This window comes from Mixophyes fleayi, chromosome 5 (assembly GCF_038048845.1).
Source record: "Mixophyes fleayi isolate aMixFle1 chromosome 5, aMixFle1.hap1, whole genome shotgun sequence".
NCBI lineage: Eukaryota > Metazoa > Chordata > Amphibia > Anura > Limnodynastidae > Mixophyes > Mixophyes fleayi.
The window spans coordinates 20,735,950-20,758,935 of record NC_134406.1 but is presented as its reverse complement, the minus strand read 5'-3'; the positions used below and the strand labels follow the sequence as shown (position 1 = coordinate 20,758,935).

At 41.2% G+C, this 22,986-nt stretch overlaps 1 protein-coding gene across 3 annotated transcripts in view; it reads left to right on the top strand.

Annotated features, from left to right (window-relative positions):
* PPP1R9A (protein phosphatase 1 regulatory subunit 9A) overlaps nucleotides 1–22,986 on the top strand; it is a 159,364-nt gene that overhangs the window by 100,147 nt on the left and 36,231 nt on the right. For all 3 annotated transcript variants that reach the window (XM_075211785.1, XM_075211783.1, XM_075211784.1), the window contains exons 6-11: nucleotides 395–530; nucleotides 11,555–11,707; nucleotides 17,726–17,779; nucleotides 19,135–19,364; nucleotides 21,483–21,579; nucleotides 21,676–21,847. In XM_075211785.1, coding sequence (XP_075067886.1) covers nucleotides 395–530; nucleotides 11,555–11,707; nucleotides 17,726–17,779; nucleotides 19,135–19,364; nucleotides 21,483–21,579; nucleotides 21,676–21,847 — 842 coding nt within the window. The remainder of the gene's footprint in view (nucleotides 1–394; nucleotides 531–11,554; nucleotides 11,708–17,725; nucleotides 17,780–19,134; nucleotides 19,365–21,482; nucleotides 21,580–21,675; nucleotides 21,848–22,986) is intronic.

The window sequence follows — 22,986 nt, the reverse complement described above, 5'->3', positions numbered from 1 at the left end:
AGTTTGGGCATGCTGAGCAGTGGGGGGAAAAATCCTTTATACTCACGTAACCTCCATTTCATTGAACACTCTAAGGGGTAGATTTACTAAACCGTCTAAAAAGGAAAAGTGGAGTCGTTGCCCCATAGCAACCAATCAGATACTATCTATCATTTTCTAGAATCTACTTGATAAATGATAGCTGGAATCTGATTGGTTGTTATGGGCAACACCTTAAAAAACTGTGGAAATGAATGGAGCAACAGTGTGAGAGTTTACCAGCAGGGGGAGCTGTCAACTGATCATAAACCAGATATACTCACTGCTAATTTCCGGTGTTTTAGAATACAAAATTGTATGTGACATTGGTTTGATAGTCATTTCAAACATATTGTGTTTGTACCTTTGTTTACAGGTTTATTATAGGGCGTGAAAAGCCCGGCCAGGTTAGCGAGGTTGCCCAGTTGATCAGCCAGACGCTGGAGCAGGAACGTCGTCAGCGAGAGATGCTGGAGCAGCATTATGCGCAGTATGACGCAGATGATGACGAGGTAATGCTGCAAATCCTTACTGCCAGAATGTGCTGCTTTCATCATTGAAATAAAATAAATCCAGGTTTTTATCCTGTATCCACTTATTTAACCATTGATAGTATACAATATAAATGTTGAGCATATTTTACATGGATAGTATGTGTGTTACAGTACAATTTATCTTCCAGCAGATACAGTGTAGAATCTCTGGCAAAAATGCAAATTTACCTATTGGCTGCCTGGAGGACAACTACTTACTAAACACTATTTATATAAGTCTTATCACATATGTAATTGTCACATAAGTGCTTAACTAGAGACAATCGAACGGTCTGGAGACGCTCTAATTTATTCATGAACCACAACATGAGTTAATAGAAAAGTTGAAAATACACCTGAATTTTTTTAATTGATTATAAAATTTGAGAAAATATAACAGATTTGACCATGATTGAACCTGATCCGATATGATTGAGCCAGTACACAGATGACTGAGCCACTTTGCACATGATCGAGCAGGTTTGTACAGTAATTTTAACAGACAGTGAATAGTGAACTTCATACTCAAACCTCAAATGGCAACTGAGAGTCACAAACTTGGAACTGCAAATTACAATCGATAAACAGTTGTTCCATGAACATGTTTGGGGCCTATAAAACGTAATTTGGACAAGCCTGCCAGTATAGGCACTGTTGGGAGGTTTGTGAGGGGAGAGAGACAACCACAAGACATAGAGAAACAGCGTGAGCTGAGTATGAGCTGAAGCCTATAAATATCACTTCAGTCATCATTGTCCTCTATTGTTGGCCTCATGTAGAGTTTGCCGTAAGTTGGGTTTTTTTTTGCGTAAAATACGCATTTCCATACTGCACATGCTCACGAAAATTGTGCAGGCTACAGTCACAGCTGCATCTCACACCTACTACTCTGTACATTTACAGAGCTGAACAGGGGGAGAGAAGGGGTGTTTCAACTTAGAGCAATTACAGTAAAACCGTGTTCATGTACTCGATACCTATGTGGAGGTCCAGGCAGCCGTAGATAGACGTATCTGTTGCTGGAACTTAGTAGCAATTGGGGCTGGATACATGTTGCTGCTGACCATCATTAGCGTGTACTTTGCAAGTACTTAAAAAAAAAAAGGAAGAAAGAAAGAAAGAAATTTTAAAAATCGTGCCCTTACCCCCCACCCCCTAAAGTACTATCATCACTTGCGCTCATTGCCCTGGCTGATAGCTGCATATTCAGGGGGAGAAAGCGTGGGGTCCTCCCACAAATGCCGTTACCAACACTGGGCTGTGACAGGCTGGTGACTTTATAACAGGGAAACCCGAAACGTGAAGTCCCCCCTATCATATTGTCAATTGGATCTAGTCTGCCCAGGAACGGGCTGAATTCCCACAAAGAAATACGGGCCTCCCTACGGAAACAGGTTAGCACTGAAAGCAAAAGAGCTATAACCACATCCCTGGTGCGGTGGGGTAATCATCATCATCAGTTATTTATATGGCGCCACTAATTCCGCAGCGCTGTACAGAGAACTCACTCACATCAGTCCCTGCCCCATTGGAGCTCACAGTCTAAATTCCCTAACACACACACACACACAGACCAAGAGAGACTAAGGGCAATTTAATAGCAGCCAATTAACCTACCAGTATGTTTTTGGAGTGTGGGAAGAAACCAGAGCACCCAGAGTAAATGCACGTAAACACGGGGAGAACATACAAATTCCACACAGATAAGACCATGGCTGGGAATTAAACTCACGATCCCAGTTCTGTAAGGCAGAAGTGCTGCCCATATAAATAGTTAATTTATTTAAATGTATTTTTGCTGGTGCACCACTGGCCCCAGCAAACCCTGGCAACCCTAAACTGCTTGGGTATGCTGGCGTTTGTAAAACTACAGCATGTCCTGGCATCCAGGGCCCATTGGGAAATGTAGTGCACCTGTAAAACATACTCTGGAATAAACACACACACACACACACACACACACACTATGACATAGTCCTTTATTAAAAAATTACCCTCTTTTACCCATTTATGGCTCACATAAATCCACAGAGTGTCCCCTTCTGTCTTTCTGCTTTCATCCATTGGCATAAAAAATAGAAACATGTATATCGATGCATTGCTCCTCACGGAGTAACCCGTTACAGGGAAAGGACGTTTCTCAGTGAGGGGTACACAGGAAGCACTTGTCATGGTGACAACCGTAGGTATTTTTGAGGAGCGAGGGGGCAGTGTTCAATACAGGAAAAGCAGATTTTGAATTGGCTAGCGTTCTGGACACATGACATGCTTTTTAAAAGTGCGTGCACTGGGACACCAAGCCTCAATAAGCACTCACACCCCTATGGAACGTGCTTAAGTCATTAATACTCACAGCTTTTCTGTGGAGGGTGGGGGGGGGGGTTTAAGTGTTTGTTTTGTGCACACACAGAGTTATTACAGAGCCAAATATCGCCCCAGGGATTGCACCCGAAGCTGCTCTACAGTCTCGATTCTAATTTCCCTCAGATCAGTTTCCTTCGCTTTCACAGAGCAGAATGTACAATCTCTACAGTGCGTCACTAATATCAAAACCAGTAATAAATATTTACTGCAGCAGATAATTAAATTACACAGCAGTAGTGCAGGGAATTTTAATTAGACAGGTGCTTGTGCTCTCCGATCAGCATTATGCTGCAGATGAAATACTGGGTGGAAAACAATCTATTATTTTGCCGGTATTTGATTATTTTTGTGCATCTCTTAAGCTTTTCTTTTCAATGCATCCTCTAAGTCTTCAATTAAAGAAGAAATACGGCTTTTATGCCTCAGCAGATCAAAGTATGAACTGTGGCTTTTTGTATTGTATATCGTTTTGTATTAACCCTCTGAGTGCAATGGTCATAGAATCCGCAGAAGGCTGCGTTCCACACGCAATTTGGGTGACCGGTTTGGTCATGTAGACATAATTGGCTGCACATCTGATATCGAATGGAACTGATGGTAAATACGTACAGACTATATGACCCTGTATGTGGTCATTGTCCAACCTCGCTGATATAGCTCCATTAGTTCCTTATGATTCGGCCATACACGTCTACACATACGACCAAATACACACACATGATGGGCAGCACAGTGGCTTCGTGGTTAGCACTTCTGCCTCACAGCACTGGGGTCATGAGTTCGATTCCCGACCATGCCCTTATCTGTGTGGAGTTTGTATGTTCTCCCCGTGTTTGCGTGGGTTTCCTCCGGGTGCTCCAGCTTCCTCCCACACTCCAAAAACATACTGGTAGGTTAATTGTCTGCTATCAAAAATTGACCCTAGTCTCTACCTCTCTGTCTGTATGTATATGTCTATGTCTATGTGTGTGAGTGTGTGTCTATATTAGGGAATTTAGACTGTAAGCTCCAATGACTGATGTGAATGAGTTCTCTGTACATCGCTGCAGAATTAGTGGCGCTATATAAATAAATGATGATGATGATGATGAGTCTACCTCTACATGTAATGGTTCACACACGTATGCCAATCTTTTAATGAATACACATCGCCAATTAGATTTGGGGTACATTTTTAGGATTGCTCCTTTTCAACTATAAAATCCAAAAAGATACAGGGGTAGATTTATCAAACCTTCTAACCAGGAAAAGTGGGGGTGTTGCCCATAGCAACCAATCAGATTCTAGCTATCATCTATTCTTTACCTTTATAGAAAGTTTGATAAATCTGTCCCAATATGGTAAGAAATGAAAGCACTATTAGGGCCTTTAAATCACAAAAATAGACAAATTAAACTCCATATGGAATCACAGACCAATAGAGAAAGTTGTAATGGACAGTTTAGACTTAAAAAAAAGATGTGTTAAAAACCATATAGTTGTAAAATACTCTTCTACCAAAGGTAAGGATGGTAACCCCATGATAATGGGGGAGGTGTAATGTATGAGGGACGTTGCTGTAAACAGTTATAGACAAGACAGCGTTCCACTGTTCTCCATGATAATCTGCCCACCAGGCGCCCTGACCTAAAGGAGTCTATGGATAATAATCCAGAAAGTTTTGTGACATTTTTAAGTCATCATAAAGGGGTCTGCCACCTTCAGTTTCCGTAATATTGATCAGACCACTTTATTCCTAGATACATTTCCTAAAATATCTTATATTGCATTGTGTGACTTGTGTATAGCCACGCCCACATTGATTTAGACTCCGCCCACACACTGGGGGTTTAACAGAAGTACCAACATTTCTATGTCTTGGGTCCCTTAATCCGGCGTTGTTGTTGTTTCGGAAACTTGTTACATGACCTTGAGGTGGGTCATTATGACCAGGGTATATTTTATGCCTGATTTTGAAATTTTAAGGATGATTTAAAAAAAAAAAAAAAAAAAAAAAAAAGAGTAGTTTATTTAGAATAATGATCTATTGAATGAGTTGTGTTGATAAAAAAAAAAGTCATAGAGAAGGAAACTTTTTTTTTTAATTTCTACGTAGTCTTCAAACAAAAATCAACAAAATTGACAACTTCTGTGTTATTGCTAATATCTTAACAAAAAATAAACTTTTCATCTACAATTAAACTTATTTTTTGATTTAAGTATAAGATCTTTGAAAATTAAAACAATACAAAATAATACAAATACGAAATCGGTCTAACAGTTAATTATTGTCACCCAGCTGATCAATACAATCGCTGCAATGTGAAATCAGGTGTTCCGGGAATATAAATTTGTAACATGCTTGGCGTGTATGAGTGGTCTTACGATCGACATGTATGAGTGGTCTTACGACCTTTTTTAGCGGGACACACTTGACATCTTTTTCGAACTCCTGGTACTTTTTGCTGGTGGCTCCTCTGACGATTCTCCAGTGAAATCTCTTAGTTCTTTTGCACATTTCTCTTGATAAACAAAATATATCTTTGCGGATGCTCTAAGTTTCATTGATGAGAACAAGGTTTTGATGAATTGATGTTGTTTTTGTGACACACTTATTATTATAACACCGATATTTTGTGATCGCATTGATTCCAGCCACATTTAGCATGGCATAAAAATAGTCAGAGGCTATTTTCTCGGAATTCCGGCTCACATCATATGTTGAACAAAAGCTCGTCTGCAACCTCTACTCAAAAGAATTAATAAAACATCACATAGTAAAATGGCACAAAATTGTTACACCGACATTAAGGTAGGGTCAAAATAACCTTTTTGGAGATTGCGCCCGTCTAATTCTCTGCACTGATGACCGGCTGACTGAGTGGTAGTGGGAAGCGGGTAGGGAGGGTATCGAGAGGTTTGGCGATGTTGCATAACTAAGTAAAAAGACACACGTAATATGCCCCAGGTCAATATGACTCAACCTCAATGACACCAGGTTAAGTGTTTACGTTCTGGGAATAGAAATGAATTGTAAGAGACACATATTAAGGCCCCCAAATTAAAAGTACAACATTTAAAATATGTATGCATGTTTCCAGACTATGACAGATATGTTTCATTGTACATAACCTTGTTATCAAACTCAGGAAATCAATCAAATATAATTGGATGTTGCAAAATACTTCTTTAATAATGTTTCTTTTACTATATGCAGTCTTTTCCCCGGTTTAAGGCTCCCACATGTCCCAGTTTTCCCAGGACAGTCCCATTCTTTTCCACCCAAAATCTATAACTCGCAATATTTATTTTGCATTAATTTACACTCCTGATAAACCCAAATTAACATTGAGAAGGCTCCTATGACTGTTTTACCTTATTTGGTACCTAAAAAAAAGTACAGGTTGGAGTGTAAGTCATGAAAAAACTTAAGGTCCAATGGTCCAATTGTAAAGCTCTACGGAATTTGCTGGTGCTATATAAATAAATGTTGAGGATGATGATGATGGGTGACCCGTTTTTTTATTTCAAAATTACGAGACCCCCCCAGCCTGGAAATTGTCATGAGCATTTAGTCACATACTAAACATTTACATGGACAGCTGTAGCAACAGTGACACCTACAGGTCATACCTTAGATTCATCAAAATGCATTGGGAGGTGATCATATTAATATATATATCTATAATATAAATGTCTAGTGGCGTGTGTTAGTCTGTCTGTGTGTGGAAAAAATAAAACCAAGCTGCAGCGCCACCTGCTGGGCGGAGTTATACACTGACCTACTAAATTCTTAGTGTGTGTGGGGAAAAAAATCAGAAAGGGCTGAAATATGGTATACTAAGATGTTTTTAATTTGTTAATTGCTAAAAGTGGTTATAAAGATTTAAAAAAAATATATATATATTTCTTGAAGGAGAAGTGACAGTTGGGAGTGGTTGGTGGTTAATACAAAAGTGGAAGCTGCTCAAATCAAATTATAGGCCATAACAGGTGCTTGAAAGGGTGGGGTTATCCTGCAAGGAACATACACACAAACTTTTTTTCCCCCAGCACACTGCTATAGCCAGCAACAGATCTGCCATTTCTACTGTAGATAAAAATGCAAAAGTCTTTGTTGCACACATTTGCAAATGTATGTTTAAGCCATCCTGCCACACCAAGGCGCTTTTGCTAATAGGATGGTCCTACTCTAAACAATGAGAGTCCCATATATTTGGGCCATACATATGTGTTTTTAAATTGAGAGCCAACTTACCAAAGAGGTACCCCAGAAGCCTCCAAACAGCAATTCAGTGCCAGTACCCCCTCTCAGCTACTGACACCAACATGCCTCTCAGACAAATACAAAAGTGGAAGCTGCTCAAATCAAATTATAGGCCATAACAGGTGCTTGAAAGGGTGGGGTTATCCTGCAAGGAACATACACACAAACTTTTTTTCCCCCAGCACACTGCTATAGCCAGCAACAGATCTGCCATTTCTACTGTAGATAAAAATGCAAAAGTCTTTGTTGCAAAAGTGGTTGGTGGTTGCCGGGGGTGACAGTGGGGAGTGGTTGGTGGTTGAGGCCTGGGCTATGGCCCAAATGCATGACAAGAACCTTTTTAACACCTTAAGTAGCTTGATTTGACTAGAATGCATGAGTATCATGCACGGGTTAACTTGTGTATATATATATATATATATATATATATATATATATATATATATATATATATAGTTATATATGCAACAGCACAGTACATAGCCACAGCCTTACCCTGCCACAAATGGCTCATGAAGTGAGGAGAGCAGCTGTATATTGCCTGCCCCTCAAAGCACATTCAATTCCAAATATCATCTGTCTACATCTACAAACCAGAGATAAGCAACTTTTTCTAAACGGTTCCAGCTTACGCATTTGATGCCTTAAGTGCTCCCAGTACTACCCAAATCCTCACCACACAGCAGGATGAATTGGCCGTCATCCCAGCCCTGTTCATGGACTAAATTCTGCAATGTTGCACTAGGTTGGAGCCTGTTTCTTACACAGGACAACTTTGTAAATAGGTCTCACGACTTAAAGGGCCTGATGCGGAGCTGGACGTACGCCCATTTGTGTAGTGTAAATTGCGTAAACTGTGCCCACAACGAGAGAGCTCTCGCGTTCATGCAGTTCTTGCACACATGTGACACTTACACACGGCTAGAGAGGAAGAATGGGGAAGGGAAGTTGCCGGTCTAACGTAAGCCAGGTACAACAATGGCGTGTTCATGCAGATCAGCGTATAAACACATAGAAGCCTGTCTTCAGCCAGATTTTTTTATCTGATTTTTGTAACAAAAACATGAAAAGACTCAATGTAGGCTTTTATAGCTATTATTGCACCTTGATACAGTGTAGTGTAGTGTTACTCCTTTGTCAGAATGATTGTCAGATTCCCCTGCCAGCTACATTATAGTTCTCAGTATTTTGGACACTGTTTGAAAACTGTTCCTTTTATCATGAGAAAACAATGCAGACGTCTTTCTTCCGCTATGAATGTGTTTTCTTTGGGAGACGCAGCGTTCTGATCCCCCCGCGTATTCATTATAATTGTGCTGACACATTTTACAGTGTGCATTTCTGAACTTTACTAAACGCACAGATAAAAGGACACATCAGCCAGGCATCGGAGCACCATTTGCTTGTTCCATTGAAATGTTAAAGCGTTTACATTTTGTTTGATGTTAGATGTTGTGTATGTTTACTGTCACTTTCTGTTGTCACTGCAAATGTATGCAAATAGTGTCAGGATAGTCTGTAAAATGCTAAATAAATGTATATAAACCCTGGTGTGGGCTTAGCTACAATTGTCTACAAGCTTCAGAATTCAATACATAGAAGGTAAAGGTGTAAAGGCTCTGCATCGCCACTTGCTGGGCACATGGTGTACTGCAGCATTTGATTCTTAACATGAAATATATTCATCATCATCATCATCACCATTTATTTATATAGCGCCACTGATTACACAGCGCTGTACAGAGAACTCATTCACATCAGTCCCTGCCCCATTGGAGTTTACAGACTAAATTCCCTAGCATACTCACACACACAGACAGACAGACAGAGAGAGAGAGAGAGACTAAGCTCAATTTTGATAGCAGCCAATTAACCTACTAGTATGTTTTTGGAGTGTGGGAGGAAACCGGAGCACCCGGAGGAAACCCACGCAAACACGGGGAGAACATACAAACTCCACACAGATAAGGCCATGGTCGGGAATTGAATTCATGACCTGTGAGGCAGAAGTGCTAACCACTTAGCCACTGTGCTGCCCCAAGATATTAAGAGAATCAATAAATTACAGATTAACCAAGAAACTTAGAATAGAAATAAGTATAGAATATAAACTTGGAATATAAAACAGATGTCATCACTACATTAATCCTGTAAATATGCAAATTCAAAGATATATTTGAATATCTCAAATTCCTGAAATGCCTGTGTTTGCTGCAAAATTCATCTTTATAATAATCTTCTAAAACACAATTGTATACACTGCAGGGATTAGTCAGGGACAGTTTACTACCCAGTTGACATAGCAGTGGCCCAGTGGAATCCCAGACCACAATGATTCCACTCAAAATATGTGGAGTGATTTGGAGACTGAAGGAATAGAGCAAAAAAGAATGTTCTCACAGCTGTAATAGCAGCTGAAGGTGCTTCTACCAAGTATTTAAACAAAGGGGTTTGGTAGTTGAGGGATGGGGGATTTTTTAATACTTATGTAATCAGTTATTGTCTGCCTTTCATTTGTAATTAATTAAGCAAAGCTATGAAGGGGATGTATCAAAGCAATTCAAATGCTTTTTTTGTGTGGTCTTGAAACAATGCAATTTATCAAAATAAAAACCGCGCATCAGCCTATTCTCTTTTTGCAAATTGGCAAACAAACAACAATGCTGACTCTGCAATGTATCAAGGCCCAGAAAGCTCTTTTTTTTTTTAGATGAGGAAGGTCAAATCACATGCTTATAAAATGTGCCTGATTTACAGTTGATCGCTAAAAGGCGTCGGGTGGGGTACGTTATTCCTATGATAGTTGTTCCTACAAGTAATATAGCCACAAAAGAATTCAGAATAGCGCCTAACCCTAACCCCTTGATTAGGTTGTACAGTTGCCGCTTTGAATAAGGAAATCCCAATGCCGCTATATTATGCAGCAGCACGGTGGCTCAGTGGTTAGCACTTCTGCCTCACAGCGCTGGGGTCATGAGTTCAATTCCCGACCATGGCCTTATCTGTGTGGAGTTTGTATGTTCTCCCTGTGTTTGCGTGGGTTTCCCCCGGGTGCTCTGGTTTCCTCCCACACTCCAAAAGCATACTAGTAGGTTAATTGGCTGCTAGCAAAATTGACCCTAGTCTCTATCTGTCTGTGTGTGTATGCTAGGGAATTCAGACTGTAAGCCCCAATGGGGCAGGGACTGATGTGAATGAGTTCTCTGTACAGCGCTGCAGAATCAGTGGCGCTATATAAATAAATGGTGATGATGATGATATTATCTGACAAAAATGTTAAGTGGCCAGCATTTACTGTATTTGTAATTTATAGCAGGTGGGTCGCAGATCTTGTGTGTCTGTGTTATAGTAACCCTTACATACTGTTCTGAAATGTTTCGTCACTATATTAATTGTCGGAATAACTAGCAAAGGAATAACGAGTACCACCGAAGTATCCACGAAGTTGCCGCAAAAATACATTTAGAAGCGCATCTTTTGATAAATATAACTTTAAATATAGTGCACAGAGGTGACAGTGATCATTACAGACAAATACATTTATACCAGGCTTTTGCGGAATCACCAAGATACCCCTTCCAAAGGCAAACTGAAGGGGGGTTTACTAGTGTCCGGAACGCCCCCTCCAAGCCTGGGGCACTGTATAATTGAGGTGGCTGGACCCTGCCCCCGCTTCACACGGCTCTGCTTGAAAAGGGAGAGCTGCACCTAACAGTAGTACACGCAGCATTGCCCATGTATATTATGGGGATAGGAAGAGTTGGAGAACAGTCAAGCACTGTCTAAAATTATAGCCACGCCCCCATGCATGCTGGTCACGCCCACGTGTGGTGTGGAAACCCTCCTCTACAAATCCTGCATTTGCCCCTGCCTCCCAACGGGTGTATATATTATAGATACATGTTAGTCAAAATCTGAAAAATCCAGAGGGGATGATTTTTTTTTTATAGCCACATTAATCTAGTAAGAGCTATTGCTTTTTCTGGCTAGTTTAAATCAGACCCCATTCATTGTCTCTAGAAACGTGCTGACCAGTGGATAAATTCCTATGAATAACTGGAAACTGTGTATAAGGGAGCAGAATCTCAGGGTAGTGTCAGACAAGCGTGACCTTCTGTCCAGGAAACCGCAGCGTTCTAAAGTAGCTTAGTCAGAATAACATACCCCACTACGGAAAAATTCCACTGTCAGAACATGTAGTGCTTCAACAGCGGAATCACTTTGCTGCGACCAGAACAGCTTTCCCAGACCCACTGTAATGTTATACTTCCCGAATATATCGTCACTTTAGATGGCTGAGGTTTCCTGATCAGAAAATGACAGCGTTCTTAGACACCCATGTGATGTCACATACCATAACCTGGGACGTGATGGTACTCTTCATTTTTTCCAGACAGGAGAATACGCTACAGATGAGGAGGATGAAGACGTGGGCCCGGTCATCCCAGGAAGAGAAATGGCTATTGAAGTTTTTGATCTCCCAGAAGGCGATGAAATGTTTTCTTCTGATCTGGATGCGACAAAACTCGCTCACAAATTTAAAGAGGTAATACGAACAATATAATTATCTTTTATCATGTATAGATACTGCGAATTTATGGAAAGCGAGTTATTGATATCACTGATCCATAGAATAAATGGTTCCTCCTAAATTCATAGGCTGCTTTCTCATTGGTGCGCACACAGTGGCTGCCTCAACTATGTACGGCAAATTTAAGGATATTTTAATCTCTACTTTTAAGAATATAATCCAAAGGTTTAAAACGTGTTGAGAAACATTGTAGAATGTATCAAATCACTGTCCAAAAATCCGTGATGGACATTTGTATCCAAATTTTGTTTCCCCTTGAACATTGGAACGTGTATTGTAGGTAATGTCATTGGTTCCAAAACAGTGATAACAACGTCCTTAGCTCTTGGATTTGGGCATGCTTTCTTACATGGGGATCCAGAGTAATACAATATACGATAATGGGGTACCTCTGCTCTCACAAATCACAGTATCACAGTCCCATATAGAAGATAGAAACACCAACTCATTAGATAGAAAGCCCTGCTTAGGATTGGCTTGCATTAACGGAATGCCCTGCTTAGGATTGGCTTGCATTAACGGAAAGCCCTGCTTAGGATTGGCTTGCATTAACGGAAAGCCCTGCTTAGGATTGGCTTGCATTAACGGAAAGCCCTGCTTAGGATTGGCTTGCATTAACGGAAAGCCCTGCTTAGGATTGGCTTGCATTAACGGAAAGCCCTGCTTAGGATTGGCTTGCATTAACGGAAAGCCCTGCTTAGGATTGGCTTGCATTAACGGAAAGCCCTGTTTAGGATTGGCTTGCATTAACGGAAAGCCCTACTTAGCATTGGCTTGCATTAACGGAAAGCCCTGGTTAGGATTGGCTTGCATTAATGGGAAGCCCTACTTAGCATTGGCTTGCATTAACGGAAAGCCCTGGTTAGGATTGGCTTGCATTAACAGAAAGCCCTGCTTAGGATTGGCTTGCATTATCAGAAAGCCCTGCTTAGGATTGGCTTGCATTAACGGAAAGCCCTGCTTAGGATTGGCTTGCATTAACGGAAAGCCCTGCTTAGGATTGGCTTGCATTAATGAAAAGCCCTGCTTAGGATTGGCTTGCATTAATGGGAAGCCCTACTTAGCATTGGCTTGCATTAACGGAAAGCCCTGCTTAGGATTGGCTTGCATTAATGGGAAGCCCTACTTAGCATTGGCTTGCATTATCAGAAAGCCCTGCTTAGGATTGGCTTGCATTAATGGGAAGCCCTACTTAGCATTGGCTTGCATTATCAGAAAGCCCTGCTTAGGATTGGCTTGCATTATCAGAAAGCCCTGCTTAGGATTGGCTTGCATTATCAGAAAGCCCTGCTTAGGATTGGCTTGCATTATCAGAAAGCCCTGCTTAGGATTGGCTTGCATTAACGTTGTTGTGTTTCCTGGACAAGGGTAATATTTCTCCTGATATCTGGCCACGTTATGGAAGCCAGTTATTGTAGAAACATTCTATCTAAATAGCTGGTGGCGCTATCTTCCATATTCAAAGTATTCCCTATCCTTTGACTGCTGTTCTTGTGCACACACATGTAATATATCCACTACATTCTGTATTATTACGTGCTATAACATTATATTTGGTATAGTATTATGTTTTATAACCACTACATTCTGTATTATAATCGGCTACAATAGATTATGCACAACACTGGGGGTAGATTTACTAAAACATCTAAAAAGGTAAAATGGAGGTGTTGGACAACCAATCAGATTCTAGATAACTAGATAAATTATCGCTACAATCTGATTGGTTGCTATGGGCAACAACTCCACTTTTCCTTTTTAGAAGGTATGATAACTCTACCCCTTGTCATTTATAACTGCAATTACAGAGGGTGCTAATTACTGGACGCTGCACAGCATGGACAAGCAATCCCTGCTGCATATTTCAAGCTACATAGTTATATTGATATTGGCAGCGGAGATGCATTTTAATTCTACCCATTGACCACTGTGTATATCCTCAGAATAGATAAGTGTTATATTGACACTAGTAATTGTGTGACTGGCCTTTATCGCGGGTCTGCAATAAAATTCACACCATCCGGCCTGATCAATAAGTCCACTTGAGGAATGACTTTGTGTTGAACGTCGCACGAGATTGGTTTGCAACAGCTGTAGGTAACTTTTGGCTTTACAGTCATGGACGCTGTGTGCAGGAGGCTGATAGGGCATGCTGGGACTTGTAGTTTCACAATGGCTGGAGTTTACAAGGAGCCCAGTGTATGATCTGGCAGCAGGATTTGTGTATAACATGGTCCGGATTGAGACCAGCTGGTGGCTTAGTGAGGTATATTTGTAAAAAGCTGTATACACTATATATGCCAAATCATTGCACAAAAACCCTTGAGATCAAACTTGAAGCCAGAAAATAATTTAAACCAAGGTTACGCACAACTAGAAAACCATTAAAAATAGCAGTCTCTGTATTAAGTGACAGAATAAAATAATAAATTAAGTCAGAAAGTAGATAAACATAAACCTAGTATTTCCTTGGAATTATTCAACTTCAACTTGGATATTTATAGACCATCTATAGAGACAATGAAACTTCACAGTATAATACAAAATAAAACAATACGGAACGTGAACATTGTATTCAAAGCCCCAATAATCAGTCAGACTCCCACTTGTGATGTCACTTCAGTGGCTACCTGTAATACTCCAGATCCGCTCTTGGACATCTTGGGCCTGATGTAGAGTTGGAGCAGGTTACACCAGAACCGGAGTCATACATTTTTTTGCGCAGTATGCAGCGTCACTGTTATCTTAAGAGCATGTACACAGAACAGCCACAACATTAAACCACTGACAAGTGAAGTGATTATCTTGTTACAATGGCACCTGTCAAGGGGTGGGATATATTAAGCAGCAAGTGAACAGTCAGTTCTTGAAGATGATGTGTTGGAAGCAGGAAAAAATGAGCAAGTGTAAGGATCTGAGCGACTTTGACAAGAGCCAAATTGGCAGGTCTTGAGGAGTGTTCCCAGTATGCAGTGGTTAGTACCCACCAAAGTGGTCCAGGGAAGAACAATCAGTGAACCAGTCACAGGATAAGGGGTGCCCAAGGCTCATTGCTGCGTGGTGGGAGTGAAGGATTGCCCGTCTGGTACAATCCCACAGAAGAGCTACTGTAGCACAAATTGCTGAAAAAGTTATTGTTGGCTATTATAGAAAGGTGTCAGAACACACAGTACAATGCAGTCAGAGTGACCATGCTGAACCCTGTCCACCACTGAAAGCGCCTACAATGGGCATGTGAGCGTGAGAACTGAACTATGGAGCAATGGAAGGAGGTGGCCTGGTCTGACGAATCACGTTTTCTTTTACATCATGTGGACGGCCGGGTGCCTGTGCGTCATTTACCTGGGAAAGAGATGGCACCAGGATGCACTATGGTAGGAAAGCAAGCCAGCTGAGGCAGTGTGATGCTCTGGGCAATGTTCTCCTGGGAAACCTTGGGTCCTGGCATTTATGTCAATGTTACTTTGACACGTACCACCAACCTAAACATCGTTGCAGACCAAGTACACTCATTCATGGCAACAGTATTCCCTGATGGCAGTGGCCTCTTTCAGCAGGATAATACACCCCGCCACATTGCAAAACTTGTTCAAGAATGGTTTGAGAAACATGACAAAGAGTTCAAGGTGTTGTCTTGGCCTCCAAATTCCCCAGATCTCTATCCGATCGAACATCTGTGGGATGTGTCGGAAAAACAAGTCCGAGCCATGGAGGCCCCACCTTTCATCTTACAGGACTTAAAGGATCTGCTGCTAATGTCTAGGTGCCAGATACCACAAGACACAGATATAGATGCCTCAGTCCAGCCAGCAGTGTCATGGAGCCAGCAGTGTCATGGAACCAGCAGTGTCATGCAGCCAGCAGTGTCATGCAGCCAGCAGTGTCATCAGATGTGGGGAAATGCAGTCAGAACACATCTGGTGACAGAGCTCTGACTAGAAGTGTTGAATGAGCTTTAGGCTATATCTCATACAGAGTACATATATTCTATGGGCTCTATGTACTAAGAGTTTCCATTTTTACAGAAGGTGCCACATGTAATATGCCACATGTTAGCTCAGCACTGCTTACAAACAGTAGAGCCTGAGAGGTGACAAAGGGGGAAGGCAGGAAGCGGCTCAACATGATCATGGTAATGATTAATCTCTTTAGTGCGGGTCTGCTGTTGCCCGATTCCTCCTCCGTGCATGACCACGGGGCCGTCTGAGGTCTTATATGGGGGAATGTCTGGCAATGTGCCACTCTCATTCCACCATATTTGCCTTAATACATATACCCTATTCTTGGGAGAAGTAGATGATTAAATTCAGTTGGCAAATTTATGGTATTTCATACAAAAGGGGCTTAATCTTGAACATGATAACAACTTGCAGTGAAAACAGAGACAGTGGGGAACCTCTCTTCAGCTTTGCTGGAGGAGCTCCCAAAAATGGCTCCTACATCTTAAGCAACAGCGGGTAGGAATATAACACATCCTGTCCATGTCTCTCTCTGTTAGATGTTAAATATAAAACATGTTTCAGCATCCACTAAGGCTCGCAGAATGATCACACAGGTAGATTATCCGTCAAATCATTTCTGTGCTGTTTCCAAGTATTGTTAGATTTCAAAGTACATATAAATACTATAATTATCAAGTTCTTTCAGTCAGCACACGCATACAATTACTGTGTTCCCTTCCTTAAAAATACAGCAGAGCAGAGGAACAGATCCACGGGCAAGAATAGATGGGAATGATAATAGCACATCGGCAAAGTAGTCTTATTAGAGGATTATTAGATCTTTGTCGAAGTTAGTTTTTGTAGTTTATATAATTGTAGCATCTCTGTTATTGCACCATGTGCTTGTGTTTTTTATGTTACCACGGAACACTAAACTGAACCTACAGTTCAGTTCAGAAGGGAGGTGAGGAACATGGGGCAGTATGGAGAGACATGGTAAGCAGTCAGTGCAGTGCAGGTACAGGTACTTGTTAGTACAGAAGAACAGATTGGACATGCCAAGGTAGTGTACAAAACAGGTGCTTGATAATATAGTGTAACAGGACTTACTGGAGAGTGATGGATTTTGTCTCCTGTATAACTCTGGTATAACTCTCCTGTATAACTCCAAATTATGCAAGCTCAATCTTAAAACGCTTGTAACGAAACAGATTTTGAATTAAACACACTAGCTAAGCAGACAACACTCTCTTGCAGCCACTACACCCTAATTATGTATAAGCAAACACATGAGTGCCTTCAATCAATCCCCAAGTGCACAAAGCATTTAAAACAACTGTAGTGCAGTTAATAAAATACTGGCTAAACACACAGCACAAATACGAAGTGCTGAGGGTAACTGACAAAGAAAAACTAAGCAAAGCCGCACGCCCTTGTCCTTTTAAAAGAGTGTGAATTAAAGGAAACCTGTGTACAGACCTTTATACTTGGTTTGCTAAGCATTAGCGCAGAAGTAATCCACTTTATTGTGACATCTCCATGTAAAGTGACAGGGGTCAGTTTGTTTGTACAATACTGTTACTATTTATGATATTCATTAACAGTGACATTGAATATTAATAATTGTGCATCGTGTGTCAGTAAGGAATTGTGTTCAGAATAGACACAGATGAGACGGCAGGGATGAAAGTGTTAAGCAAGCGCTGTGTTATGTAAGGGATGACTCACACGCGGCACAGAAGATGTTTATGTTGTTGTTTTGTCTCCTGGCAGAATGGATGTCACTCAATGTTTTCACATTTACATCTGAAATTACCATTACAGGGCAGCAGCTCCGGTCTGTAATTGAACAGTGGCACAATGTTGTGTTTTTGCAGCGAGTCATTTTAATTTACAGCCTGCTGCACTGCAGTGATTTCCGCCGGCCTTCTGCTGTGCCATCCGGCGTGTTAACTGTCTGCGCAGTCCTTAAAAAACACCCGAGCGCTTGGCTAATGTCTGTTGCTCATTTTGTGTTGTGCTTTTTCCCCAGCTGCAGATTAAGCATGCAGTCACTGAAGCCGAGATCCAGAAGCTGAAAACAAAGGTAAGACAGGACAAGTTCATTGTGTGTCAGTATGGAGAACTGGAACAGGGACGTGTGTGTTCAATGACATTGTATCTCTGCAGCAGGTTATCAGCTGGGGGGGGGTGAAAAAATTAGATTTAAAAACAATTTAATGGCTCAGCACTGCCAGGGTCGATCTCGGGTGTTGACATCCGAATCAGTATTTCAACCACCTAACTCAAAATGTAAAATGTGCTTAATTGGTGGAAACGTGTTTAGTCTTATTGTTTACAAATATTACATGCAGTATAAATCGCAAATATATAGCACTGTGATGGGCAACCTGATACACATCGGGGACCACAGGGGTGGGCCCACTAACCTTTAGAAGGGCCACCCATTACCCTTAATCATCATCATCATTTATTTATATAGCGCCACTAATTCCGCAGTGTTGTACAGAGAACTCACTCACATCAGTCCCTGCCCCATTGGAGCTTACAGTCTAAATTCCCTAATATACACACAGACACAGACAGAGAGAGACAGACTAGGTTCAATTTGATAGCAGCTAATTAACCTACCAGTATGTTTTTTGGAATGTAGGAGGAAACCGGAGCACCTGGAGGAAACCCACGCAAACACGGGGAGAACATACAAACTCCACACAGATAAGGCCATGGTCAGGAATTGAACTCATGACCCCAGTGCTGTAAGGCACAAGTGCTAACCACTGAGCCACCGTGCTCAGTAATAAGTAAAAAGTAAAAACAATTCATTTATTTTCAAAGAAAGAGACACCTATGTGCAGTAACATATCAAAAGACATTATAAACAAGTGTTACATGTAGCTATAACAAACCCATCTGTAAATAAAGCAAATAGGAGCTGGGGTCCGCAGGTGAAGGCTCGGAGGGCCTCCTGTTGGCCATCACTCAGTATAGCATGTTCTACTCGGGATAAACCTACAAATCACACTGCTCTGTCAGCAGGAGTCAGTGAATGTGCTGGGGCAGTGAAAGAAATGGATGAGTCTATAATTTAATCAGAGGGTGGACTAATATAATTTCTCCCCCTGAGCTTATGATTCTAAATATTTATTGTGATTGAGACACTATTTTTCCAGCTTCCTTTTATTCATGCAATAGACAAAAGTGTCCAGGTGCCTTATTCAACATTAATATATTGTCTTCAACAGTCCACATGTGCTGACTTTGTATGTTAAAGGGGATCTCTAACCAGATAATTTAGCCCCCCCCATCCGCCTGATGAGTTCTGAATGGGAACCCCTCTTGTTCATCATATTTACCCTGATGACGTATTGCATAACTGGTATGGGTAAATACCGAAAATATTAACTGCGTCCCAATAATGATTTCTCCCCCATCCCTCAGCTGCAAGCTGCGGAGAACGAGAAAGTGAGGTGGGAGGTAGAGAAGACTCAGCTCCAGCAGAACATCGAGGAGAACAAAGATAGGATGATGAAGCTGGAAAGTTACTGGATCGAAGCTCAAACTTTGTGCCATACGGTCAACGAGCACCTGAAGGAGACACAGAGCCAGTACCAAGCCCTGGAGAAGAAGTACAACAAGGCCAAGAAGTTAATCAAGGATTTCCAACAAAAGTAAGACATTGCCATATGTAAGAATCATTTACTTTACATATATAGTAACATATAAATAGATGGGATTTAAAGAGATAGTGGGATCCTGCCATTTGTTCAGTCTACTCAATATACCCTGCTGGCTTACCACCATCTAAATTTCGGAGCACCGGTTCAGGCAGTGATATCGAAAAACAGCTGGCTCATGATTGGATGTGCACTGGAGTCATCCAATCAGAAGCCAGCTGTTATTTCAATGCGATACTCAGAGATCATTATACAGGTTGGCCAATAAATCTACCTGGAGCCTGCAGAGTTGAGCAAAGGGCCAGGGGGTTTGGGGATGTTTGCAATACAAGTGAGTTAGGCAGATATCCCCTTTAAAATTAATTTGTTCTGTTATTACTTACTTGTTTACCCACTCTTTCCATTCATATCTGCCTGGCTTAGTATGGTAGAAGCTGTAAACTAAGAACAATTTAGGAACATAGATTGTTGACGTTCAGTGTATTAACTTGTGCCTTTGTTAAATCTCAGCACTGTCCTTTTTACATTCTGCCTCAAGTTTAATTACCTGCCAGACAAGAATTTCAATCATGCACAGATATAAGGCCCCTGGCATGGTCCACACTGGGTTGCGGGCATCATTATACAGATTAGACCATATGTCCAGATTAATGTTAATGTGTGGTACAGAGTCAATCCCCCCCCCCCTTAAAAAATTAGACTTAATAGGCCCAAAGTGACAATTGTGCCAATGGCAGCTCTGCCTAACTTGTTTCATTGGTTAGATACACTCTCTCAAGTGTGTACCTTGCAGTTTGAAGGATCTGTTCTCAGTATAGGGATGCAGTCCTATGGAGTCCTCTGTCTACTCCTCTTCTCCATTGTCACTTTATCTTCCTGACATTAGCAGTTTGAAATCCTTAGCTCAAGGAGGTTTTTTTTGGCCATTTTGGGGGGATTTCAAAATTGCTGATGTCAGGCAAATGATAAGGGCTGGACGTACAAGGATGGCATGTAATCTCCCTATAGAGAAGACCAATCATTTACTGCATGATACCATTAGTTTAAGTCTGTGCAACCAGAAACCTGAGCAAAATAAGGAGGAAGGAGGAGCTGTCCTTCAAAATGTGGCACCAATGTTCAAATTCCAAAATAAGAATTGTCAATAGTCTGAGCCTCCAAGAAAGCTCAGACTGGACATTTCAGGAATGGTAATAAGTAAAATTCAAACTTTATTATAGTGTATTAAAATTTAATTTGATGAAGGAACCTTGGAGGACTAATGACCATTCTTTTTTTGGAATTTAAACATCCTATTTTGAAGGATAACTCTTTCATCCTCTTTATTTTGCACTGTATTGTTAATGCTATCCAGGAAGCACCCAATGTCTGGTGCAGTAGATCTTTTTTGGCTCCTCGCATCGAGAAACCTGGCAACTGTTCCCATCTAGAAAGCAAAGAACACCCCTTAAACCTATTTGTATAATCAAGTACAACAAAATGAAATCTCGTTTTCGTACAGGGTCGACAAAACTGGGTGTTCCAGTGAGTCTATTCTGTACTTAGCTAGGAAGTCCCTCACGCCCTCCAACTCGTGGAATCGACCTGCTCAAATTTCTGCTCTTTCACAAACACCATCTGGCTCCATAAACCTACGCATCAGTTTATGCACCTTTGAAATGCACAACGCAAATTGAGATGATGTCATCGAAAAGGATTTTTTTCAGAAATGTAACACAGAGTGTATCCAACTAATGAAAAAGGAAAAAAAATGGAGATAGTAGCACTAAACAAAAGCATACAAGCAGCGTGGTGGCACAGCGGGGCAGCACGATGGCTTAGTGGTTAGCATTTCTGTCTCACAGTACTGGGGTCATGAGTCCGATTCCCGACCATGGTCTTACCTGTGTGGAGTTTGTATGTTTTCCCCGTGTTTGCGTGGGTTCCCTCCGGGCGCTCTGGTTTCCTCCCACACTCCAGAAACATACCAACAGACTAATTGGCTGCTGCAAAATATTAACCCTAGTGGGTGTGTGTATGTTAGGGATTTAGATGTAAGCTCCACTGGAGCAGAGACTGTAAATTACAATAATTCATCGTTTTTAAATTTGTTTGTATTTCTACATTTTAAAGGGAGCTTGACTTTATCAAACGCCAAGAAGCCGAGAAGAAGAAGATTGAAGACATGGAAAAAGTTCATGTCGCAGAGGTTCAAAACTTGCAGTCTCGTGTGAGTAACCCCATGACACATGGCTTCATTGGGTTCATCAGGGGCTATTCTTAGGGAACCACGACGCATTTCACTTACTTCCTTCTGTCATTCTAGATCAGGGACCTGGAAGCGGAGGTGTTTCGGCTTCTCAAGAACAACGGAAGTCAAGTTAACAATAACAACAACATTTTTGAAAGCAGGACAGGCCTGGGAGACGACTCAAGTGGGGTTTCGGCAGAGGACTTGGGTGAAAAACAAGATACAAACTTGGATGGCTTGAAGGAAGGTTTGTTAAAACATTGAAACTCTTCTGTAAGCGATTTGAGTTGAGAACCAATGACACTCCTGGCAATATGCATAATGCATGTATTGAGCACTGTGCTATAGCCGACTGCTCTTAACATTTCTCTGAAATCAGAATGCAGTGTACCAATGTTTCGTCATTGCTGGATGCTTATTTGTACGGTTATACACAGGCTCCGTCTCTGTATATGTTTTCTCTGTCGATATGGAGGTGTCTAAACATTTATTACAAACTAAACAGAAAGGGGGTGGGTAATATATACATACATGTTTTGTGTTTCTGTCTTCTGTTGTACAACCAATAAACAGAGAATATAAATGACCAACGCAGGGTTTGACCACTTAAGTGTGATTCATTTTGGCATCTCAGCATGTGCAATGAAGGGTTTACATTGGTGAAAGCAGCAAACGTGCTACAGATACAACGTTGTGGCCTAAAAGTGTGGTACGGTATACATGTAACACAATGTCCAACAGAAGGAAATGCCAAGTCTTCAGCCGTTCATATTATGCTTTATGTTTGTGACTACTCGTAATCACTCTTGGAAATCAGTTTGTTTGATTATGATTCTGCCACCTTAGGCACCAACGTGCAGTAACCAATAGAAATCAGTTAGACGTTCGTTTTCATTGGTCTAACTTGCACTGGGCCAATAAAAGCTAAGCTATGATTGGTTGCTAAGGGTTATTGCACATTTGTGTGTTAATAAATGTTCTTAGGGCTGATTTATATCAAGGAATCTCCCCTGCTGTATGTCTGCACTCATTCCTGGGAACTATTGAGGCTGCTTCAATAAAACAATAAATCCACACAAAACTAACAATTTTGTTTTGGGTGGAGTCCTTTAGGATATAAATAAATTCTAAGGTTAACTTACCTTTGGCGTGGTGTTACCTAATCTGTTAGGCTTTTCTCTTCTACTGGGGCAGATAACACAGCGGTGTCACTATTGCCCCTCCACCATGAGGGGGCAATGGAGCAGGGGCAATGTTTAGATGAATAAAAGTTGGCGAGGGAGTAGCATTGACAAACTGCCTTTTTAAATCAGACAAGCAGTGGTAGGAGGATTGTAGTGCTGTATCGTTGGACCAAAGGTAGGTATACGTGTATTATTTCATATT